The 25,635-nt window shown below is 47.7% G+C and overlaps 1 protein-coding gene across 9 annotated transcripts; it reads left to right on the forward strand.

Moving 5' to 3' along the window:
- Positions 1 to 5,211: 5,211 nt before the first annotated feature.
- On the forward strand, positions 5,212 to 24,859 carry TMEM39B (transmembrane protein 39B; the record flags this gene model as incomplete). 9 transcript variants are annotated; one of them, XM_082685713.1, is made up of 10 exons in its annotated part: positions 5,458 to 5,604; positions 7,238 to 7,364; positions 8,101 to 8,320; positions 8,702 to 8,784; positions 8,910 to 8,993; positions 9,312 to 9,466; positions 16,249 to 16,585; positions 17,542 to 17,729; positions 22,882 to 23,002; positions 24,403 to 24,859. In XM_082685713.1, the coding sequence occupies 6 exons, from the start codon at positions 8,940 to 8,942 to the stop codon at positions 24,643 to 24,645; spliced, it is 1,098 nt and encodes a 365-aa protein (XP_082541839.1). In that variant the 3' UTR covers positions 24,646 to 24,859. The 9 variants fall into 9 exon arrangements, with proteins under 9 accessions (XP_082541837.1, XP_082541836.1, XP_082541842.1 ...); XM_082685714.1 differs by having other exon boundaries at positions 8,747 to 8,784; XM_082685717.1 differs by lacking the exon at positions 8,702 to 8,784 and adding an exon at positions 11,654 to 11,921 and having other exon boundaries at positions 5,460 to 5,604.
- Positions 24,860 to 25,635: the final 776 nt, after the last annotated feature.

Raw genomic sequence — 25,635 nt, forward strand, 5'->3', positions numbered from 1 at the left:
ACCTGGGTCCATGCCCCATTCATACCATTAAGACTCTGGATTGGGTTCAGGATTCCACATCCCCTGCCCAACCGTGCCCACCACAATTTTCCTGTTGCGCTCAGGGCTCCGATTCCTTTGTACCAAGCTCCCTCTGGTGGTTGAGATGTGCATTGCAGGAAAATATCAAAAGAGACTAAATTGCAGGCCACCCTGAGAGGCTGGCTGGTTTGCTTTATGCCAAGGAGAGAAGAATCCTTGTCCCCATTCCTAATGACAATCATTCCATTTTGTTTTGTTTTAAAAGAGAGAGCGTGGGGGTGGGGGCAGAGGGAGAGAGAAAAGGAGTTCTAAACAGGTTCCACACCCAGTGCAGAGCCCAACTCGGGGCTTGATGTCACAACCCTGAGAACATGACCTGAGGTGACATCAAGAGTCAGACACCTAACCGACTGAGCCACCCAGGTGCCCCTCATTCCATTATTTACATAGGCTATCTCTCCAACCTGTTTGCCTCTGTCATTAATCACAATTCAATGACAGGAATCATCCTAATTTTACTGAAGAAACAGGCTTAGAAAAGTATAATCAAGTCCAAACTCTTCACTATATGGAGCATTCATGAACTTAACCTATTTTTTACGAAATGGACTTGCTCTACCAGAACATAGCTTGCCTCTGGGCCTTTGCTCATGCTGTTCTCTGTATCTTCATTGCCCACTCCATCCCTGCCCAGGTACATTACCTACCCAAATCCTGTTCGTTTTTGAACACCTAAACAAGAAGTACAGTATATTCTAAAGCTTGCACTTACCATCTTTGTAATAATCAAATACTGTAAGACATGGGAAGACGAATGTCCAGATGAGTACAGGTGGGGGAGTGGCCCCGAGATGGGGAAAGTTAGACGGGGAGACTAACGTACATGTGGAAGTAAGAATGGCTCAGGAAATTAGAAGAACATGAAGACACATGGATTCTCTTTTGACACGTGTAATAAAAATCAGGTGTAAGTATTCTTGCTGGCAGAAGAAAGAGCAAAGCCCTGTGAATCTGGAAGTTACAGATGACATTTCTTCAATGACTTCAATCTTTTTTTTTTTTAAGATTTTTTTACTTATTATTTATATATTTTTAAGATTTTACTTATTTATTTGACAGAGATCACAAGCACAGAGGCAGACGAGGCGCGGGGGGAGCAGGCTTTCCACTGAGCAGAGAGCCCGATGTGGGGCTCAATCCCAGGACCCCAAGATCATGACCCGAGCCGAAGGCAGAGGCTTAACCCACTGAGCCACCCAGGTGCCCCAACGACTTCAGTCCTAAATTCACATTAGTTTTCTTTGTACTTCATGATAGATCTGTGTTACAATTATAGTAACTAAAACTTAAATAGCACTTACTGTGTACCAGGCCCTGTTCCAAGTACTTCCACAGACTAATCTTCACCATGATCTCCTAAGACAGGTACTAATACTACCCTCTCTTGATACTGAGAAAACCTGAGGCACAAGGAGGTTAAGCAACTAACTTCCCATGGTCATGAAGCTTATAAGTGGTGGAGCCAGGATTTGATTCTAAGGCTGGCACAGAGAAAGTGCTCTGAATAATGACACTTAAATGTTGAAAATACTGCCTCTCATTTTCATGAATAAAACTGACACTCCAGAAATCAGTATGTGTTTTATCCCGTGGTTTCAGCACCCCCCACTGGGTGCCACTAGAGGTCTCCGAATTCTGGTAGAAAACTGCTGATAACAAAGGACAGAATTGCCAGCCGTGGCCCCAGAATAACAGGACCAAGGAAGAGATCCCAACCTGATGACACAGGGCTGGCCCAGAGCCAGTGGCATTTCCTCAAAAATTCAGACTCCTAGAAGAACCAATAGAGAGCAAGTTAGTTAGGAAATAAAGATGCAAAGAAAGGAAGGGAGGGCTCCAAGGTCATAAAACAGCTAAGACATGAGGCCACAGATCTGAAAAACAAGAATCTAACCAACATCCTGCCATCTTCTGATTCTCTTCCCCAGGGATTCTGTCGAAGGCAGATGTGAAAAAACTAGGACCCTAGATATTTCTGCTGGATACTGGGATAGACGTGTACATTGTTCTGGATTATTTCAGTTGCAGTCATCAGACACCAAACATAAACTGGCTGGTTGTTAAAGAAGAAATCCAGTTGTGCCTGGGTGGCTCAGTCAATTAAGGGTCCCACTCTTTGATTTCAGTTCAGGTCATTGTCTCGGGGTCATGGGATTGAGCCCACTGTTGGCTCCAGGCTCAGCTGTGAGTCTGCTTAGGACTCGCTCTCTTCCTTTGCTCCTCCCGTCCCCTGCAAAAATAAGTAAATAAATGTATTTTTTTTAGGTCCACAAAGGATTCAGGTATGGCCGGATCCAGGGTTTCAAATGATGCTATCAAGACAGTGTCTACTGATTTTTTTACTTTTCTATATTTCCTTCATTGTCAAAGTTCTACCTCTCTAAAAGGTGGCAACATAGCCACCACAAGCTCTTATATCTTGCTTGCTTAGCCATCCCAGAGGGGAGGAAATTATTTCCCAACAAAGGTCTAGGATTGCATCGCATCTTATTTGGCCTGACTAGTGTCACTAAGCCCCCACCCCAAAACCAGTCACTGCAGCCTGGAATGGCAGGGATGGAATGCTTTTATTCACCAGGCCAAGGTTACCTGCCCACATGGGAACTGCAGAGGAAGGCAGCTCCACCAGATCCTGTGGACTGAGAGCATGGGAGGGAGAGTAGTTCCCCAAGGGAAAATTGAAACATTCTAATCAGCAGGGAGAATGGATGTTGGGCAGGCAAAATCAACCTGTTCAAGGTGGGCAGGAGCCCGTGTCTAGGGGTTACATGCACAGCAGTCCATCTGAGTGGTTTTACCCTCTTACACTGGGTCACTGGGTTGTATGAATGCCCTCAAATCAGTTACGCAAACATTTCCTGAGTATTTGCCCTGCACAAGGTCCAGCACCCTTCCACACAACAGACGGACAGCAAGCATGCCCCTGCGACCAGCCCCTGTAAGACAATTACCAGACCCGAGCTATTGCATTCAATTAATTGAATACTGATGTCTATTATGTGCCAAGCACTTCCCATAGGAGCCAACTCTTACTCCTCTTTCAGAAACCAGCTCTGACGTCATCTCATGAAGCCTTCTCTGGACTACCTCCCCGATCAGAGTTACTCACCTTCCGTCCACCTCCAGACTTGGTACATACTGCTGCTGTTACCATGCTGTGCCATAATTTATTGATTCTCTTCTGTCTCTCTCAGTGATGAGTTGCACCTCGGCATCTATATTCCCTGCTGTATAACAGACGCTCAGCAATGTTTGCTGACCTGAGTTAAAATGAGTTCCCAGGAATGGCCCAGCTTTGTGCTTTTACGGATATTCCCAAAGCCATTTAGTTTTCCTTCCCAATGACTTTCCTTTTAAGAGCCAGTTTGCCACTACCTGCACAACAGAACTAATTCTCGCTTGAAGGCCTATCATATGCTAGGTAGTGGTGGGCTCTGGCAATTCAGAAATTAACAAGATACATTTCAAATTCAGTACTCTACAGAGGTCAGAATCCACTCCTGTCAGAATTTCTTTGGCCGGAAAAAGAAATCTCAGCCATGGTTTCTACACTTTGTGAGCTGGTCATTCTCCCTCTCTGGGCCTCTTTTCTCCCAGAAGGGAAGGGCTAACTTGGTGTAAAACCTGTAATTTAACAGATGTATATGTGTTGAATTAAACTACACATTTCCATTTGCTTAGGCTACAAACCTTGGAGTAATACTCGGTCTTGTCTTTCTTCCACACACCTATCCAATCTGTCTACAAATCCTATTGCCTTTACCTTCAAATCCAGAATCCAACACATCTCCCTTGCTCAATCTGGTACAATCCATCAATATCTCTTGCTGCGATCATGGCCATGTCCTCTGTCTGGTCTCCCTGCTTCCACCCTTGTGCCCCTACAGTCTATTCTTACCAGCAGCCAGAGTGAGTCTTTAAAAATGAAAGTTCAAACCCTCCAATAGTTCACCATCTCATTCAGGGTAAGGAGGAGCCCTATATGGTCCATCCCTTCTCATACCCCACTCTCATGTCTGCTCCAACCAAGCTACACTGATCTTGCTACTTTTTTTTTTTTTAAAGGGAGATTTCTTAGATTTTATTTATTTATTTGACAGAGAGAAATCACAAGTAGACGGAGAGGCAGGTAGAGAGAGAGGAAGGGAAGCAGGCTCCCAGCTGAGCAGAGAGCCCGATGCGGGACTCGATCCCAGGACCCTGAGATCATGACCTGAGATCATGACCTGAGCCGAAGGCAGCGGCTTAACCCACTGAGCCACCCAGGCGCCCTGATCTTGCTACTTCTTAAACAAACTAGCTGTGTTCATACCTGAAGGCCCTGCCACTGATTTTTTTCCCTCTGCCTGGAATATCCCTTTTCTCTGGATATCTGTATGACTGACTCATTTCCTTCAAGTGTTTGGTCAAGTCACCTTGTCAGCGAAGCCTCCTCTGACTGTCCTGTTTAAAACTGCAACTTCCCATCCCCCTTTCCTGTTTACCTCCACAACAATCATTTCTGTCTAACATAATACAGAATTTACTAATTTTATGTCCATCTCCTCCCACTTAACTGTCCAGCTCTGTGACTATCTATTAATTAATATCTACTCGTTCGGTCAATTAATTGAATACTGATGTCTATTATGTGCCAAGCACTGTGCTAAGCCAAGGAACTACCAGGTGACTGAGACAGTTTATAGGTCTTGTAAGGGAAAAAGTCCTAACAGCCGGTAGGAATAGCTTATTTATTGAGTACTTCCTCTGTGTTAAGTGTCGGCCATGCATCTTATTAATAATGATGGCTAACATTTGTTAAAACAGACCCTGTTCTACATCCGTTATCTCATTCAACTCTCACCAGGACCTACAAGGTGACTATTAACGGCCTCAATGTAAAGACCAAGAAACAAGATTTCAAGGCTCAGAACAAGGAGAATCAGGATTCGCACTAAAGTGATGACAGGAGAAAGATTTAGAACTTAGGGTCAGCCAAACTAGGTAAAAGATTGGTTGGGGGGGGGGGGATCAAAGGAAAGACGGAAAGAACTCCTACTTCTGGATTAGGGGGGACTAGAGAAAAGCAAAGCCGAAAACAAAGACGAAAGCCAATTTGGGACCCGCTGAGTTTCAGGCGCCTGCGGGCCACTCCTGAATACAGTTCATCTTGGGCAGGAGCCCAGAGGCGGTTCCGGCCCCCTCCCTCGGGCCTGAGGAGATGCTGGGAGAAGGCACGCACGAGAAGAGCAGGAGGTGACTTCCCTCCCTCTGGGGTCTCCAGCAGCAGCGGCAGGAAGGGCGTAGGGGACCGCGAGACAAAGAGCGCGCAGCTACCGCCTTTGTCCGCGCGGCCCCTTTAAGAAGCGCGCCCCCAGCTTCCAACCCGCCTTGTATGCAAATTTGGCGGCCTGGCGGGAGCGCGCGGCTGATACCCGGGGACTGGGCTGCGGCGGTTAGTCCTCTCCCGGCCGCCGTCGCCTCCGACATATTGCCCGCAGGAGCTGCGGCGGCGGAGCGGAGAGCGCCGGGGGGAGGAGATGGGTGAGCGAAGCGGCACCGGCTCAGCCGGGGAACGGGCGGACGTGGGGGTCGGGATGGCCAAGATGCTGACTGCTCCCCCACGCGGACAGGATCCCGGCGAGGGAAGGGGGAGGGGATGCGGGGCACAGAGGGACCCCGCCCCCTCCTGTCGCTTTGCGGGGTGGGGCCTCACTTGTGGGGGCGGGGCATTGCCACTGGGGGCGGGACTTCTGAAATGGAGAGGGCCTTTGGGGGCTTGGGCTTTGGTGGGGAGCTGCTCACCTGGACTAGAAGTGGGGACCGTGCTTAGCAGTGGGCGGGGCCTTGGTGCTAGGGCGGAGCTCCTGGGCTGTTGGCGCTTGTGTGGGGGCGAACTTTCTGGGCTGTAGGGTCTTGGCACTGGGGGCGATGGCGCTGGAAGGAGACCTTCCCGACCAAGGGAGCCCATTCTGGAGCGGGGCTTCTGGGCGGGGCGAGTTTTTATTGGCTTGTGGGCGGGTTTTCTGGGCTGACAACGGTGTGTAGGCGGAGCTTCTGGGCCCAGGGGCTTTAAGTGGGTGTAGAGCTTTCAAAGAGAGGAGAGTAGGTGTGGGTAGAGCTTTTGGACTGAGGGTGCATGTGTAGGACGTTTAAACCAGGTATAATAGGGTATAATAGCATATGAACAGGGTTTCTGGGTTGGGGCTGGTCGGGTGCAGAGCTCCTGGGTAAGTACTTTCTGGAGACATTTGGAGAAAGCTGCTGAGCTGGGAAGCTAGAGCAAGGGTGCCCGCACCGTGTTGCGGTGAGGAGGTTTGAACAAGGCTGTGACTTTGATTAGGACTGGGGTGGTGCTTCGGAGCTTTGTGTAGGATCTTTGTGCAGGATGGTGCCTGGGAGCTTGAGCTAGACTTCTAAGCCTAGAGAACGTAGGTTTTGGGTCCACAACCACAGCATTCTCCCAGAGCCCACATCTTGACCCTATGCTCAGGCTCTGGTCCTGACCTTGAGACACCTATTGAGCCGGATCTCGGACTCTGGAGGGAAGGGCTTCAAGGATGTCCAGAATCGTAAGCCTAGAGAGACACTTGTAGTATCTGAACGAAGCAGTGTATATCAAAGGTAAGAGCTTAAGCCTCAGACCCCCAGACTACCTGTGACCCAGTGTAAACTCAGTTTCCTAATCTGTGGAAGACCTACTTTGCTGGGTTCATTTCACTCATCCACAAACACAGGGCACTGACTTTATGCTGGACACTATGGTGGAAGGAAGGGATACAACAGTAGAAAAGACAAGGGTAATGACCGCACTGACCTTCCATTCTAGTGAGAAAGACAGACAATAAATATGTTAACAAATGAATAAGATAAATTCCAAGAGTGAATTGTTGTGGCAAAAAAATAGAAATGTGAGTTATAGGGGTGAGTACGTTAAAAATGGCAGTCAGGTAAGGGCTTTGCGGATAAGACACAGCAAGTACAACAGATGGCAACAAGTTTGGTTTGCTTAAGGAGAGAATGGTAGGAGATGAGGCTGAAGAGAGAGGCAGGGGCTGGGTCAGAGGTCTTTGTGGCTATGATAAAATGAGACATCTGGTAACTGGTAGCTAGTATTGCTATTATCCTTGATCTCTGCCATCTGGCTTGAGGATCTACCTTATGTTGAGTCCCACAGGAGGACGAAGAGGTCCCAACAGGACATCCTACTGTCGAAATCCTCTGTGTGAGCCAGGATCCTCAGGAGGCTCTGGTGGGGGCCATACTTCCAGCGCGTCAGTCACTAGTGTCCGTTCTCGCACCAGGTAAACCACCTCTATCTCTTTCCCCTCACTTTGGGCTCCCAGAGGCAGTACGAACAAAGCTCTCCTTCACTGGGCTCGGACTCTAGGATTTGTTACCCAAGATGTCAGATGGGGGTTTAGTACAGTGAGCAGCAAAAAAAGACTCGGGGTGGTCACTTGGGCAGAGGCAGTGGGATATAGGGTAATAAGCCCAGAGGTCTGGATTCTAGTTACAATCCTGCTCCTGATTTTCTGGTGGCTTGAAAAAGTTGTTTCCCTTTTTTGCGCCTTATTTTCCTCATCTGTCAAATGGATCTTTTTTTTTTTTTTAAAGATTTTATTTATTTATTTATTTATTTGACAAAGAGAGACACAGGGAGAGAGGCGGAACACAAGTAGGGGAATGGGAGAGGGAGAACCGGCTTCCCTCCAAGAAAGGAGCCCGATGTGGGGCTCAATCTCAGGACTCCGGGATCATGACCTGAGCCAAAGGCAGAAGCTCAACGACTGAGCCACCCAGGTGCCCCTGTCCAATGGATCTAATAATTCTTTCCTTCCTGGCGAATGTTGGAAAGCCCGAATAAGATTAGGGATAGGAAAAGGCTCTGTTGGCTCCATTGTCTGACGGGCAGGTTTAGGACTCTCTCGTTGCCATGAGCTGCTTTTCTGATCCAATCCCACCACCCTGTGTCCTGGAAGCCCTTCTTGGTGGGGTTCTCAGGTCAGCTGCTGATGTTTCTCCCATCCCACTTTGCAGGAGCAGTTCTGGCACTGGCCTCTCCAGCCCACCACTGGCCACCCAGACAGTTGTGCCCCTCCAGCACTGCAAGATCCCCGAGTTGCCTGTCCAGGCCAGCATTCTGTTTGAGTTGCAACTCTTCTTCTGCCAGCTCATAGCCCTCTTTGTCCACTATATCAACATCTACAAGACAGTGTGGTGGTATCCACCCTCCCACCCACCCTCCCACACCTCCCTGGTAGGTGCCCAGCTAGGATCAGCCGTGTGTGTGTGTGTGTGTGTGTGTGTGTGTGTGTGTGACATTTGAGTGCAGTTTAACACAGCTTACCAAGCACCCTGTACACTTGGGTGTGGACAGTGTAGAAGGAACAGGAAGCAAATGACTCCTGAACACTCACCCCTAATTGCTCAGTACCCTATTAGGCATTTGAAAGGTAGCAGAGATAACTCTGACAGATACTGCCTAAAGAGTGCAAAATCTTAAGTCCTGTGGGGGAGAAGAGCCACAGGCATGAATTGAGTACTTCAGGAGTGAAAAGATCACCATGCCGAGAGGTGCAGGGACTGGGGCATGGGTGATCAGAGCAAGAGGGCTCACATACCACTCTCTTATCTCCAGGGACTGTCCCACTTCCCTTCTCTCGGTCCTGTTCTGCTCCTCTAGGTAATTTCCTGGCCTGACTCAGCCGGAGGCCTGTGAAGGTCAGAGAGTGGGGACAGTCCCTGTGGCAAGGACTGGGCAGGGGGAGGTGGGGATGAAAAAAGCCCGTATATGGGCAGGGGGCCCATGTGACCCCTGGCCTCTGCCCACCCCACCTCCCCGACAGAATTTCCACCTGATCGACTTCAACTTGCTGATGGTGACCACCATCGTTCTGGGCCGCCGCTTCATTGGGTCCATCGTGAAGGAGGTGATTGGGTCCCAGAGGCTGGCCGGGAACTTTGGGATTCCCCTTACCCCAGGGGGTACCAGGGAAACATATCAAGCCCTTCAAGCCAAAGGCAGTTCCTTGGGGCTCCCTTTGAACCCTGTGGAAGAGTATTACATCCCATCACTCTTGGAGTTTACGGGCCATCGAGGAAAAAGTATTCACCCTGCCAGGTTCTGTCCAGCCTGCTGCCCCACATTTCCTTGGGGGTGGATCACAGGCCAGGCTGGGTGGGATGTGGGCCCAGCCCCGGTGGCCTCCGTCCAAGGCCCCATCCCGTCCTGTCTCGCCCCGACCCAGGCTTCTCAGAGGGGGAAGGTCTCCCTCTTTCGCTCCGTCCTGCTGTTCCTCACCCGCTTCACCGTTCTCACGGCAACAGGCTGGAGTCTGTGCCGCTCCCTCATCCACCTCTTCAGGACCTACTCCTTCCTGAACCTCCTGTTCCTCTGCTATCCGTGAGTACCCCTCACTTCACCCCCTCACTGCCTAGCACCCAGCTCCCGAGTGTGGCTGGGTCAGCAGGCCCTCACACCTGGCGGACTCACAGCAAGGCAGCACCGCTGTGCTCTCACGTTGTCCGACGGCATCCCCCTGAGAACGAGATGATTAGCTTTCTTTTGCAGGAGCAGAAACTGAGATAGCAGGCATCATGTACCCCAGGTGCCGCCAACGGGGAGGTCAGAATGGGACTCAGATCTGAGTGTATATGCCAAAGGAACGTTCCCGATGGGGATGCATGGGCTTTGTCTCCCTCTTCTTTCCTTTTCTCTCTCATTCTTTCTCTTTCTCCGTCTTTTTTTGTAGCTTGGTGTTTATGTAATCTCTCGGTTCCTCCCCCGCCCCACCCCGGTCTGTGTGCATGCAAGCACCTGCATGTGTGCAGGTTTCTGCGTGGGTGTCTATGCATGAAACGTGTGTATGCGTGCGTGTGTGTATCTGCACATGCATGTGTGTATGTCAGTGTTTGTGTTAGTTTGCTCACTCCATCTCACCAGAGCCCACATTCTAGAGGATGGGAAGATAGCGATAGCGTCTGGGAGGAGCCCAGGACGGCACCCTTCTGGCCTAGAACTGGGGAGAACTTTGGCAAGACATCCATTCTGGCTGTTCCTGGGATAGGCTCCTGGCTGCTTGGACATTTTACAGACGTTGCCCAACCCCGGGGCTTTCCGCTTCATGAGTTTCCTCAACCTGGGCCAGTTCTCTGTCCTGGAAAGCTTTAGAGCCAGATACTCAGCCCTCTCTACCCTGCATGACCAAAAGGGTGCTGTCATGGGAGAAGCCCCATCACATTTGTTTCAGTTATAACTGGTGTTTAATTATAAGAGTGACACACCTGTCTTACAAACATGTTAAACTTTACAGTAGTTTTAATGTAGAAAATGAAAATCCTCTATAATATCAGTCCTCCAGAAAACCATTATTTGCAGCATATCCTCCCCAATTTTTTCTATTCATGCATACACACTTACACTTTTTTTTTAAACAAAAGAAGGGATTAATCTATGCATGATGCTGTATAATTTACTACATTTTTTGCATAATCTTATAACCTGAGTATTTTTCCACGGCAATACATAGGGGTCTCCCTCATTTTTTTAATGGCCTCATAGTATTCCATTATATAGGTTTCTCACAGTTGTTGTATTTGTCTTCTGTTGGTAGCCTTTTGAGGCGTTCCTAGCTTTTCCCTATTGGAAGCAGCCAGTTTTTGAGTTGCCCCCATAATTCTAGTATCCTTGTACCTTTACTCCTTTTAAAAACGTAATTGATTTTATAGTTGGATAATAGGTTTACAGAGTTAAAATTCAAAATTATAAATATGTGTAAAATGTATACATTCGAAATGTGTAAATTATATGGTATGAAAAAGTCTCTCCTTGGCTCCTGTCGGTTAGCTGTCCAGTTTCCCTTCCAAAAGGCAACTACCAATATTTCTGGTTTCTTGTATAAGTAAGTGTTGTTTTATGCATTACAAGCATATCATACACACATCCAGGCACACACTCATTGATTCTGCTCAATGACAGATGAAGATTTACTTAGTTCACTCTTCCATCTGTACTATTCCCAATATTATATGACTGGTACTATTATTCTCTATCAATTATCTTTCCAATAATGTCAGTATGCCTTTACTTTTCATTTCCTCAACAGTAATCACTTAATCCCTTTTACGTAGACGGTAATATTAGGAATTCTACCCATCCACTTTTCCTCCTTTTCTCTTCCTCCTCTCACTTCCTGGCAGCTATACTCTATATTATTAAGCTTGACATTCACATTCTCCTATATAACCGTATTTGAGTCTTCCATTCTTTGTGTAAGGTTAATTCTAAAAACCAAGAAGCAGTAAGTAGTCTTGATGTTGTTATGATTACGGAAATACCAATCACTTCAGGACCAAGTAGTGTGCATAGATGATACTCTTTCCCTATAGTTACTGAGTTATAATCTTGGACCTCTTAAAAAAAGGAAGTTCCATGTCAAGGTCAAATGGTTTCTCTTTTCTTACATTCCATCAATTGCTTAAAATCATGTCACATTTTTAGTTTGCTTCATATTTAGATTGTAACTTTCTTATACAGCTTTTTTTTTTTCTTGGAGTTCTAATTGCCTTTCTTTTTTCTTGTTGACAAAAGAATGATGGGCCTTCAACATATCCTCAAGTTTATCCAGCCTCTCAGTCATGCTTCCTGTTGCCTGGAGTCCATTTTTCCCCCTAAAGACATCCCTCCTGGAGCCCTCCATCCTCCTGCTCCAGTCTGGAGTGGTTCTTTAGGCCTGCTGTACAGCTCTCAGCCTGGGACTTCCCTTCGCTGCCCTCCTGGGTTGGATCCACTGTTTCCTGGATCCCATGTCTTCCTCTTTCTTGGTTTTCTCCCTTATTTTGCTGGAGTGCATTATCAGGTAATTTCCTTAACAATGGGATTGTGGGAGGTATAAACATTCTGAGGCCTTGCATGTCTAAAAATGTCTTTATTCTGCCCTCATACTTGATTGGTGGTTCAGTTAAATGTAGATTTCTGAGTTCAAATTCATATTCTCTCAGAAGTTTTTAAAAGATACTACATTGTCTCTAGCATCCTGTGTTTCTAATGAGAAGTCTGCTGCTAGTTTGATTCCAGGTACTCTGTAGATGACTTGTTTTTTCTTTTCTGAAAACTTTTAGAGATTCCCCTGTTTATCTTTTGATTATTGAGATATCACAAGGAGGTGTCTGGTGTGGGACTTTCTTCATTCATCGTATCAGTACTCTAGGACTCTCTTAACCTGAAGATTTCAGGAAAATGTTCTCCTATTATTTCTTCGATAATATCTTCCTTTCTGTTTTTTTCTCTTCTCTATGGAACTTCTGCTCATCAGGTGGTAGAATTCATAGATTGATCATCTGTTTCTCTTATATTTTCTCTCATATTTTTCATCTCTCTCCCTTTCTCCCTCCCCATCCCCCACCTTTCTCTCTGTCTCTGTCTCTCTCTCTCCCTACTCTCTTTTTCTGCTCTCTCTTTTTACTTTGCCTCTAGGGAGATTTCCTTAACTTTATCTTCCAGCTTTTTTATTGAGTTTTTCAGCAATCATATTTTTCATCTCTAAGGCCTCTTATTTTCTGATTGTTCTTTTCTCATAGCATTCTTTCTTGTTTTAAAAATCTCTTCTGTTCCCTCAATTTTGTATTTCCTCTGGGGTCAGTTTTTTGTTTCATGCTGCTGGTTTTCTAAGCATAGTTCGTTTCTTTAGTTATCTCTTTATGTTGACCAATGAAAGACTGAATAGTTGGAGTACACTTCCTCTCCCTCCGCCAGGAATTCTAAGTACACGAGCAGGACACACGGACTGGCAGACTTTGCTTTAGGATGAGGGAGTGCCGTGCTGGTTGTCAGGTTGTGGGCCTCCATAGGCCAGAAGCCAGAGTAAGGAGGTTACTCTAGGGTGCCCCCATTAAAGACCACAGTTCTCCCCAGACAGTTTATTCAATTTTTTAATGTCAGAATCCTTCAGGGTAGGTTGTATGAGATAAGAGAATAAAGGGACTGGCTTTTACAAATAAATACACATCTTTGTTTAATCCCCTTTGTTCAGTCCTGCAGCTTGCTTCTACCCTTTACCAACTGTGCCTACATCAAGTCATTCTCTTGGGTCACTACCCCCAGTGACCTACCCCCAGTGCAGCCCTCTTATAATATGTACTAGACCTACACCGTCTAGTTAAGTAGCTTCCAGCCACCTGTTATTGAACATTTGAAAGAGGCTAGTTTAAATTGAAGTGTGTTGTAAGTGTGAAATAAACATCAGATTCTGAAGATTTAGTACCAAAAAAGAAAGTAGAGGTGCCTGGGCGGCTCAGTGGGTTAAACATCTGGCTCTTGGCTTTGGCGTAGGTCATGATCTCAGGGTCATGAGCCCTGATTGAGCCCTGCATGGGGACCCACACTCAGCGTGGAGTCCGTTTGAGATTCTCTGCCTTTCCCTCTTCTCCTCCCCCTACTTGCACATACTCCCATGCACACTCATTCTTTCTTTCTCTCTCTCTCCAAAATAAATAAATAAAATCTTCCAAAAAAAAGAAAAAGAAAAAGAAAAGAAGTAATCTTACTTGGAAGTAATGATTATATGTCAAAATAATAATGTTTTGCATATATTGGGTTAAATAAACTAGAGTATTAAAATTAACTTTTTTTTTTTCATGTGGCTACCAGAAAATTTCAAAGTACATATGTGATTCTCATTGTAGTTCTCTTGGACAGCACTGCTGTAAATGATGGCTTCCTTCCTCATCTGTCAACATGTTTCCATCTGCTTTCTAAATTTGTCAGAATCACTTGTGAACTGATAACCCCACTCCCATTCTTTTGGCTGATATTAATTTATTTTTTACTTTTATACTGTCACGTCTTGAGTGAAGAAGATGAGAGGGAATCTGCCATCTTGCGTGTGAAGTTGCCTCTAACTTGTGACCTGCAAAGCAGTCACTTGCTGTTACCAAATAATTTAATTATATCTGCAGTCCTTAGAGGCAAAACCAGGGAGATTCTTAATTACTTAGACTTAAGTTTGGGTCTGAATCCCTTGTATGTTTCTGTAGGTGCCCCAGCCCTTCACTCCCACAAGGTGTCCTGAAGAGTGTTTTGGGAATCCCATTTCAGTCTTCTTTTCTTTTCTGTCCCGTAGAATCACTGGTCTCTCTTTTCTAAATGAAATTTTAAGGATCTTCTACTTTGGATCAAGTACCATGCTTGGGTTTGTTGCAAGGTTTAAAGACAGTATTTATGAAAACAGTACATGTAATGGCTGACCGAGTGTGGAGAATCCATACAAGCTATGTAACTGAGGTCAAATTAAGGAAACTGAGGCTCATAGAGGTTAAATAACTTGGCCTATTTGACCAAAGGTTCTGCTCCAGACCACAGTTCTCTAGTTATCTTACTAAACCTTACCCTAGGGAGAATGGTAGTAGCTTCCCCATTTTTTTTTTTAAGATTTTATTTATTTTATTTGACAGATAGAGATCACAAGCAGGCAGAGAGAGAGAGAGAAGCAGGCTCCCTGCCCAGCAGAGAGCCCGACGCGGGGCTCGATCCCAGCACCCTGGGATCATGACCCGAGCCGAAGGCAGAGGCTTTAACCCACTGAGCCACCCAGGCGCCCCAGTAGCTTCCCCATTTTATAGACCAAAAAGCAAAACCCCAAAAAGGCCACCTGTTTGCCCAAGGCCACTCATGTATCCCTTCTTGGAATATCAGAAAAAAAGGAAGAAAAAAATTACTACTGATAAGAAAATGTAGCGTTCTCACTGGTCCTGACTCCTGGGGACAGCCCAGGGACCCTTCTGGGGCTGTGTCTGAGGACCTGGGAAAATGGATAAGCTAAAGAAGCTAAAAGAAGGAACATCTATAAATAGCACCTACGGCAATGTTCCAGGGACTGTGCTAGGCGCTTAGCTGCTTTTTCGCCCCTTATTTATTTATTTGTTTGTTTTTATTTAAAGTAATCTCTCTGCCCAATGTGGGGCTCAAACTCACAACCCCCAGGTGGAGAGTCACATGGTCCAAACAACTGAGCCAGCCAGGTGCCCTGGCTTTTAACTACTTTTTATTTATTTATTTATTTTTAAAGATTTTATTTATTTGACAGAGAGAGACACAGCAAGAGAGAGAACATAAGCAGCAGGAGTGGGAGAGGGAGAAGCAGGCTTCCTGCTGAGCAGGGAACCCGACATGGGGCTCAATCCCAGCACCCTGGGATCTTGACCTGAGCTGAAAGCAGGCATTTAATGACTGAGTCACCTAGGCGCCCCTTAACTACTTTTTATAATTATCTTCTTTCTTGGGCTTTGAGTCCATCTAGTTTTCTCCTCAAAAGATACCAACCATGCAGTCAAAATACCCCTTGACTAGTGAGCTCCAGCCCTAAGGGTACCACGTAGGGAAAGGGATTTTTGTTGTTCAAGGGCCCATTTCAGTGCCTGGCACATAATAGACACACTAGCTGTTCCTGAGCTGCCTTCCTCCGTAAGCCAAAGAGCTGCCTCTTGACGCAGCTGTCCTAACTGGGACCTCTCTTGTGGTACTGCGGACTTTTTTTTTTTTTTTTTTTAATGTAAGCTTTGTGTTCAGTGAGGGCCTTAAATTCATGACTCCCAAAATCAAGAGCCACATCCTTTTCCGACTGAGCCAGCCAAGTACCCTTGTACATTTTTAACTGATTAACCACTCATAGTATTTGTTGAGTATGTGTCTTGGTCTTTGGTGCCAGACAGTTCCGGGTTTGAATCCCAGCCCTATTGCTTCCCTACTGGTTGGGTAACCTCACCTGTCCAAGCCACAGCTCTTTCAAAGTAGTACAAGATAGTAGTACTGAATGCCTAGTGTTCTTAGGAGAAGCAAAAACAGAGAACATGTGTAAAGTGCTTAGTACAGTGTCTAGAGCACAGAGTGTGGCCAAGTGAATGTGGGTTGTTGGGATCACTGTTAGGATCACTGTTAGTCAGCAACAGACCACGAGGCAGGGCCTCATCTGTTTCCTGCTTTGTTCCTGATGCTTGGCCGGCACTCCATACTGATACCTAGGTTGATCTTCTGATCAGAGTCTGGCCGAATAGCAGGATGGGTGCATTCTCCTCTCTGAGCAGTCGGGAGAGCTTAAGCCCAGAGAAGAAAGAAGATTCCTTCCCTGGGTTCAGGTTGGGATTGTGGCCTGCGGGCAGGCCTCCCCTCACCACAGTCTCCCCCAGCAGGTTTGGGATGTACATTCCGTTCCTGCAGCTGAACTGTGACCTCCGCAAGACGAATTTCTTCAGCCACATGGCCTCCATGGGTCCCCGGGAGGCGGTGAGTGGCCTGGCGCGGAGCCGGGACTACCTGCTGACACTGCGGGAGACGTGGAAGCAGCACACGCGGCAGTTGTATGGGCCGGATGCTATGCCCACCCACGCCTGCTGCCTGTCCCCCAGTCTCATCCGCAGCGAGGTGGAGTTCCTCAAGATGGACTTCAACTGGCGCATGAAGGAAGTGCTGGTCAGCTCCATGCTGAGCGCCTACTATGTGGCCTTTGTGCCTGTCTGGTTCGTGAAGGTGCGTAGCCCAACCCAGGGAGGGAAGGGGCCTGCCTGGGGCCTTACCCTGCTGCCTGCCCCCCAGGAGCCCTCCTGCTTGTGTGAATAACTGGATCGCTTTTGATAAGATTCCCGTCTGTTCTCTTGAGGGCTAGAGTAATGACTGCCTCGATTTTAGAGTGGAGAGAACAAGGCTCACTGAGGGAGCGGCCTACTCAAGGTCACCCAGCCAATGAGGGGACAGGACATGGTTGTTCGTAATACTGGATAACAGAAAGCAGTGATGTATTTCATTAGGGGGTATGAAATGAAATGATGTATTTCATTTGGGCCCAGGCATGTCACAATGGCTAGCTCTCTCATTAAGTAGGAAAGCCAGGAGTCTTCCAGACCCGAGTGACTTGAAAAGCCTATGCTTTCTCTCTAGCTTTGTCTGGCCTTCTGGGACGCTACCTCCCCAGCAGACAGTAGAATTGAAACATTTCTCCCAGGCTGGACTGCACTGAGTGATGTGAAGCTGAGACGATTCGATGTTTCTTGAGCACCTACAATGTGCTAGAGCTTTCATGAGTGTGATAATCCTCCTGACACCTCTCAGAGAGGCATGGTAGCTGTTCCTATCATGTGGTGGAAGAGAAAGAGCACAGAGAAGTACAATGACTTGCCCAGCATTGCATAGTTAACAAGCAACAGAGCCACAGTTTGAACTCAAGTCTGTTCGACCCCAGAACCTGTACTGGCTCCGAGTCGTAGGCGGTGGGAGCAGTTTTTCTAAAAAGAGGAGATTGTAGGGAACAGAGTAGTGGGCACAGGGTCCAAGCCCATGGTTAAGCCCTCTGTGTTAGGAGTTTGATCCTTGGTTTCAGGCCCCCTGGAAGGCTGCCCCAGTTTCTGAGGCAGATTGAATCAGGGAAGGGGGAGGGAGTGAGGCGACTGGGGACACCCCAGGACTTACCGATCTCCCACTGCCCCCAGAACACGCATTACTATGACAAGCGCTGGTCCTGTGAGCTCTTCCTGCTGGTGTCCATCAGCACCTCTGTGATCCTCATGCAGCACCTGCTGCCTGCCAGCTACTGCGACCTCCTGCACAAGGCCGCTGCCCACTTGGGCTGCTGGCAGAAGGTGGACCCAGCACTGTGCTCCAATGTGCTGCAGCACCCGTGAGTCGCCCTCCCTTGCCCTGCCCTGCCCAACCCCAGCCCTCCGGGTCCATGTCTGTGGAGCCGCCAGGCTCCTCCCTCCCCAGCTTGCGCATTCAATCTGCAGATGGCCATCGAGTACATCTTGTAAGTCAGACCTTGCAGCCAGAGTGGGGTACGGCTAGGCCCAAGGCAGACGTGTCCCCTGTGCTTAGGTAACTTGCAGCGTGCTGGAGACGGGAGGAGACCAAGCAGTAAATTCCCAGACGTATTGACTTTCTCATTCACTGACTGGTCCTTAGGCAGCTCATTGACCGATCTACTCTAGCCTTCATTCATTGCTTCTCTCCTTCTGTTCCCTGCTCTCTCATCCATTCCGTTGTTAGGTCACCTCCTATCGGGCAGACATTTACTTCCTCCGAAGCCATACTGGGCCTGGTGCTATGTATTGGACAGAGGAGCTTGGATTTTGACCTACAGGCAGAGGGTGCTATGGAGGCTGTTGCACAGCGGAGGAACCCATTCCAAGGGGCCTTAGAAACATCAGTCTGGGCAGAGGATAGGGTGCTGTGTTAGTCAATGGTGCACCCTGACCAGGGAAGCAGAGCCACAGAAAGGGAATGACCGAGATGAGGTCCTTGAAGAGGTCGGTCAGCTGGGGGTGACAGCCGCATTTACAGATGATGGGAAGAAGGAAACCCAGCTGCAGGACAGCACTGCAGAGACAGAAGCACCCACTGGGAGCCCAGCCTCCTCTCAGCCGGGTTCACCCTTCATGGGGCCGTCCCCACAATATTTTTCACCCAGGTTACCCTCGTTTTCCTGCCTGTATCCCCCCATTAAACTGGAAGCTCCTCCAGCCTGGGCCCTTCTGAATCACATCTGAGCCTCGGGCCCAACACAGATGTGGCAGAGAAGAGGTCCCTAGGACAGGTTTGTAGAGGTAGGTCCCTCAAGTAGGTCCCTCAAGAAGCAGAGATGCAAAGGGAGGCTGCAGAGACGCCTGGCTCGCTCAATCCGTAGAGCCCGTGACTCTTGATCTAGGGTTGTGAGTTCGAGCCCCACATTGGGCAAAGAGATCACTTTAGATAGATGGATGGATAGATGGATGGAAAGTAGCTAAGTGCCTAGCATGGTCCATGGAACATTATAGTAGGTGCTATTTACAGACATTCCTTCTTTTAGCTTGGGGCTTATTCATTTCCCCAGGTCCTCAGACACAGCCCCAGAAGGGTCCCTGGGCTGCCGCCGAGAGTCAGGGCCAGTAAGAACGCTACATTTTCTTATCAGTAGTAATTTTTTTCTTCCTTTTTTCTGGTGTTCCAGGAAGTGATACATGAGTGTCAGGCAAACAGGTGGCCTTTTTGGGGTTTTGCTTTCTGGTGTATGAAACAGGGAAGCTATTACCATTCTCCCGAGGGTAAGGTTAAATAAGATAACTTAGAGAACTGTGGTCAGGAGCATAAACTTTGGGGTCAAACAGCCCTCCATACTAGTCAGGGTCCCTCCCAGTCTCGGTCCAAATGGTCAAAGAAAGAGGATAGACATTGCCAAATGGGCCTAAAGGGGACTCGGCTTAGCTTTGGCCTCTGAGGAGAGGGAGGAGCAGAGAGGTAGAATATAGGTGAACATAAGGAGAAACCTGTCCACAGCTCACCATGGTTCGCAGAGAAGACCCAGGCTCCTTCGCATGGCTTCCCAGCTGCTGAAGTGGGTTGTGCCAGCCTTTTCTGCCTCCTCTCTTCCCATCCTTCCCCACTTACACTCTACTCTAGCCAGACCAGGCCACTTTGGGTCCTCAAATTCTGTATGCGTGTTTGTATCCAGGCTTTGGCACATGATGCTCCTTTTGCCTGGAACATGTTTTCCACCTTTCTTCTCCTGATTAATTGCTATGCCTCCTTTAGCAGTTCGCTTCTTCTGGGAACACTTTCCTCACCAGCCAGGATGGGTTCCGTGCCCACTGCCCCATGCTCCCCAGGATCATCACATATCATAATCATTGCACCTAACACTTTCCGCTCTGTTTGCTTAGTTACTTGCCTGTTATTCCAGGACTAAAGCTCCTGGAGGTCAGGGTCCTTGGCTGTCAAGTGCTCCCCGTTTCATTCCTGGCAGAGTGCCTGGCTTATCATAGGTTTATGGTAAATTTTTGTGGTTTGTGTCTAGTCTTTTTTTAAGATAAAATTTATGTATGGTGAAATGCACAAGTCTTTTTTTAATTTAATTTAAACTCAGTTTAACTAACATACAGTGTATCATTAGTTCCAGAGGTAGAGTTCAGTGATTCATCAGTAGCGTCTAACACCCAGTCCCCTCCTTAACGCCCATCACCCAATTATCCCATCCCCCCACCCGCCTCCCCTCCAGCAACCCTGTTTGTTTCCTAGAGTTAAGAGTCTTAAATGCACAAATCTTAAAGTGTACAATTCTTTGCGTTTTGACAGTCCTGTACCCCCATGTGGAGGTAGACCTGTACCCCCATGTGGAGGCAGACCTGTACCCCCACATAAAGATAGAACAAGATGTAGAATATTTACAGTCTTCCAGAAAATTTCCTCTTGACTCTTTCCAATGACCACCTCCCACTTACCATCACCACCCAGACAAATTTTTCTACTTTTCTTTCAAATTTTTCTACTTTTCTACTTTTCTTTCAAAACTAACCTATTCTACAACCTCACATAAATGGAATCTTGGGTTCAGTTTCTTTTTTATTCAGCATATTCCCTGTGAGGGTCATCCATATTGTTAGGTATAACAGGATAACTGGTTTTTTATTTATTTATTTATTTATTTATTTATTTTTTAAAGATTTTATTTATTTATCAGAGAGAGAGAGCACAGGCAGACAGAAGCAGAGGGAGAAGCAGGCTCCCCGCTGAGCAAGGAGCCCGATGTGGGACTCGATCCCAGGACCCTGGGATCATGACCCGAGCCGAAGGCAGCTGCCCAACCAACTGAGCCACCCAGGCGTCCCTGGTTTTTTATTTTTTGTTTTTTTTTAAAGAATTTATTTATTTGACAGATCACAAGTAGGCAGAGAGGCAGACAGAGATAGAGAGAGGAGGAAGCGGGCTCCCTGTCGAGCATGGAGCCCGAGGCAGAACTTGACCCCAGAACCCTGAGATCATGACCTGAGCCAAAGGCAGAGGCTTAACCCACTGAGCCACCCAGGCACCCAGGATAACTAGTTTTTGATTTAAAAAAAAAAAAAAAAAAGATGTATGTATTTGAGAGAGAGAGGGAGAGAGAGCATGTCCGTGAGCAAGGGAGGAAAAAGGTGGGGAGGATATCCAAGCAGACTCCCACTGAGTCCAGAGACTGACATTTCTCTCATGAGCCATGAGATCAGAACCTGAGCCGAAACTAAGAGTCATGTGCTTAACCAACTGAGCCACCCAGGTACCCCAATAACTGGTTTTTAAATGAATCAACAAGATAGGAACATGAGTTAGAGGGTTGTTTTTTTTTTTAAGATTTTATTTATTTATTTGACAGAGAGAAATCACAAGTAGATGGAGAGGCAGGCAGAGAGAGAGAAAGGGAAGCAGGCTCTCCGCTGAGTGGAGAGCCCGATGTGAGACTCGATCCCAGGACTCTGAGATCATGACCTGAGCCGAAGGCAGCGGCTTAACCCACTGAGCCACCCAGGCGCCCCGAGTTAGAGTTTTTTGTAGACAGTGATTCTCTGTCCTCTGGCCCAGGATGGGAGGACCTGAGAGATGTGGCAGAAACAGAAGATCTCACCATCCCATTCATGTGCCCACTGAGGCCCCTTCTGTGCCAGGCCTTGTGCCATGCTCTGAGGACAGAGAGATGAAATGGACACCGTCCCTTCCCTCAAAGGCTCCCAGATGAGTGAGGGATACAGGGAAATAAGTAACAAAACACTGGGGAGAGTGGACCAGTAGCAGGAGATTCAGGGAGCTGTTTGTTGAAGGATGCTGAACTCTGTGGGGAATGTGAGAAAGGCTTTCTGGAGGATCCTGACTTTGGAAAGAGCTTGCCGGAAGGATACGGCATCAGGAAGGGCACTCCAGTTGGAGGGAGTGACTTACATGGAGACATAAAACGGTAGGCCGAATGGGAGGAACTAGAAACCAACGGAAATGGCTTGAGCCCAATCTATGCAGCGGGAGTCATGGAAGACTACGCAGGGCTTCAGAGGCCAGAGAGAGTCCTTGGGGACTTGATTCCAAGGGCACTGAAAACACTTTGGAGGGTTTTGAGTAGAAAATAGGCTCAGCTTGGTGTTTTACGAAGACCAGTCATGGGGCGCCTGGGGGGCTTAGATGGTTAAGCATCTGTCTTTGGCCCAGGTCATGATCCCAGGGTCCTGGGATTGAGCTCCATGTCAGGCTCTGTGCTCAGTGGGAGTCTGCTTCTCCTTCTCCTTCGGCCCCTTTGCTCGTTCCTGCGTGCTCTCTCTCTCTAATAAATAAATAAATAATCTTTTAAAAAAGAAAAGGAAGGGTGCCTGGGTGGCTCAGTCAGTTAAGCCGTTGACTCTTGCTATTAGCACAGGTCACAATCTCAGGGTTGTGACATCAAACCACACGTCAGGCTCTGTTCTGGTCATGGAGCCTGGTTAAGATTCTCTCTCTCGGGGCGCCTGGGTGGCTCAGTGGGTTAAAGCCTCCGCCTTTGGCTCAGGTCATGATCCCAGAGTCCTGGGATTGAGCCCCACACCGGGCTCTCTGCTCAATGGGGAGCCTGCTTCCTCTTCTCTCTCTGCCTGCCTCTCTGTCTACTTGTGATCTCTGTCTGTCAAATAAATAAATAAAATCTTAAAAAAAAAAAGATTCTCTCTCTCTCTCTCTCCCTCTGCTGTCCGCCTCACTCTCTCTCTTTCTTGCTAAAAAAAAAAAAAGAAGAAGAAGAAGAAAGAAAGAAAGAAAAGAAAATGCACCCAAAGAGGGAAAAGGGATTTCTTTACAGTCCCGCAGACATGAATCTCAACCCTAGAACTTCTGACTCCCATGAATTTCTCATGATTTTTACCTCATTTTTACAGAGGAGGCACCTGAGACCTAGAAAAGGAAAGTCACTGTGTCTAAATGATAGAAATGGGAGTAGGGCCCTGGTGGTAACACCAGACCCAGTCTTCTGGTACCCCCTTTTTGTGGGTGAGCTGGGTGTAAGGGGCACTATTGTTGGGCTGTGCCTCCAGGTGGACGGAAGAATGCATGTGGCCCCAGGGCGTGCTGGTGAAGCACAGCAAGAACGTCTACAAAGCTGTTGGCCACTACAACGTGGCCATTCCCTCCGATGTCTCCCACTTCCGCTTTCACGTGAGTTTCCTCCCCTGGGAAGGAGGGGCGGCGCCTGATCTCTAACGGGGAGGATCCTGGGGCAGGAGAATGATGTCCTAGCAACAGAAAGCTATTTTCAGTATTTCTCAGATCCAAAGGAAACCCCACATGTGCAGCACAGGACAGCCATACAGATGGTGACTTCATAACCGCAGCTCACTTGCTAGCAAATCTTTGAAAACGGGCGGAGGTGGGAAAGATGATACCAAAAAAGGAGGGTTTCTTAGGGGTAAAAAACTAACTGTCCTCATTCCATATGGTGTGACAGGCGCAGTGGTAAGCACCTGCCAGGCACTCTCCGTTCAGCCTTTGCCTGCCTTTGAGAAAAGTGCCAGGCCATTTTCCAAGACTGAAATTGACTTAGGGTCTGACTTGTTCAAGGGTGCCTTGCTGGGAACCTTGGGGTCTGATGGTAAGGACTCATGGACTCAGCATTACGAAAGAGCTGCTCAGAATCATTGAGGCTAGTTGTCTCTGTTTTATTTACTTATCTTGCTACCAAAATCCTTTTTTCCAACACAATCATAGACTAAAGTCAGGTATATAGGACCTGATGGCACCACTCTGTTTGAGTTGGTTGGCTCTCCCTTCACTTCCCACTCACCACTGTCATAGGTCCCTAAAAGGCCTCTTCAGATCCTGGGGTTCCAAGGAACACAGTTTGAGAAGTCATTGATCTGGGGTGCTTTCCTCACAGTAGAGAAACCTGAGGCCAAGATGGGAAAGGGACTTGCCTTGGGTCCTCCAGGCTTTCAGGTGCAGAGCTAAGCCTGGCATGCTGGTTTCTTGGACTCCCCATTTCCTGCCTCATCCGTTCCCACCCTGTAAGCAGCTCTTGACATTTGGGTACCTTGGCCCCTGAAGAATTGAGATTCTCTAGATGTCGATCACTCTTTGGAGCTGGTCAAAACATTCTTCTGGAGTCCCAGCACTCTACCTTGCTTTGTAAATACCAGGTCAGAGTGAATTGTCACCACATGCTCTGGAAGCTTCAGGCCTAGGTCGGGATGCTACCCGTGAAGAAGTGGGTGACTCAGACTGTAGAGTCTCTAATAACTTTCCATACCTATGTCGTAAGATTCTGATTTGTTCAGACCTGACTGTACCCAAGAGGATCACATATAAAAAGGTGTCGATTGTAGACCAGAAGTGTGAGTGAGCAAGCAAGATCTCTCAAGAAAAGCTTGCTGGAGGAGGGTCTTAACTTCTGTGGGAAGCAGTAGAAAGACCACAAGAAAAAGCAGAGAGGGTGGCAGAGTCCCCACCCACCTCTGCATGGGGCCCCAAGAGCCTTCCCCCTTCACCACTCCACAACCCACACCCAGGAGGCAGGTTTCTGGAACATTCTTTCTAATCCCTGCCTACCCTTTCCTGGGCAGTTCTTTTTCAGCAAACCCCTGCGGATCCTCAACATCCTTCTGCTGCTAGAGGGTGCTGTCATTGTCTACCAGCTGTACTCCTTAATGTCTTCTGAAAAGTGGCACCAGACGATCTCCCTGGCACTCATCCTCTTCAGCAACTACTATGCCTTCTTCAAGCTGCTGCGGGACCGCTTGGTACTGGGCAAGGCCTACTCCTACTCGGCCAGCCCCCAGAGGGACCTGGACCACCGGTTCTCCTAAGCCCCAGGGTGATCCCAGGGACAGCATCCAGGCTTCAGCCTGGGGCTTTCTGGGAAGGGACTGTTGGGGAGGGTTGGGTGAGGGGCCAAAAAAACCCCACAAAAACAGACAAAAAAAATTCACCAGAGCTTTGTATTTTTGTTACATACTGTTTGTTTCTTTGATAATTGATGTGATTATGAGGGGGAAAAAAAGTCCTATTTTTATACTCCCATTAAGCCTGTGTGTCCTTTGTTTCTTAACCTTCCTCTTGCCTATCAGGCAGAGAGTAGAGGTTAGAGGTTAGGATTCTGGACCAGGAAGCCCCATGTGTGACTTCTGGTGCCCCTGTGGGTCCTACCTTCTCCAGTAGAGCAGAGAGGAGGCACCAGAGGTCATGGTAACAGTGATAGCTACTGATGGCTGAATGCTGTGTATCAGACATTAATCTTATGTGTATTATAGGCCTTGTCTCAGTCCAACTTTTATGACAACCCTAGTGGATAGAAGCTGTCATTCCAATTCTGTAGATGAAGAATGAGCTCAGAGAACTATAGTGACTTGCCAAAGACAACACAGCAGTCAAAAAACCCTCCCAAAGGACACCACCACTATCCTAGCAGAATGTGATGTCCTGATGTTCTCAGCACGCGGTCACTGAGACCCTGCTGTCTGACTGGTGCTGAGTGTGCTATAGGATGCCCAGAGACAGGATCCTACTACACTGGGATGAGTATAGCCATTACGATATACAGAGTAACACAGGAGAGAATGTTTAATGCTTTCTGGACTTCTTGGAGAAGGGGATAGTCTGAGTAGTCAGCCACTTCCTAGATGGAAAAAATGGGGGAAAGGCACTTCAAGTGGAGGAAAGGACACATGGAATAGCACAGAGATTTGGACATCCTGGTGTACTTGGGGAGGGTAAGCAGAATAGTTCCTAGAGAGAGAAGGATAAGGAACATGGGGTGGGGATGGGGTGGGCCTGCAGGGAGGTGATGGATCAGGGAG

This window comes from Mustela nivalis (genome assembly GCF_964662115.1).
Source record: "Mustela nivalis genome assembly, chromosome: 10".
In the NCBI taxonomy this organism is placed as follows: Eukaryota; Metazoa; Chordata; class Mammalia; order Carnivora; family Mustelidae; genus Mustela; species Mustela nivalis.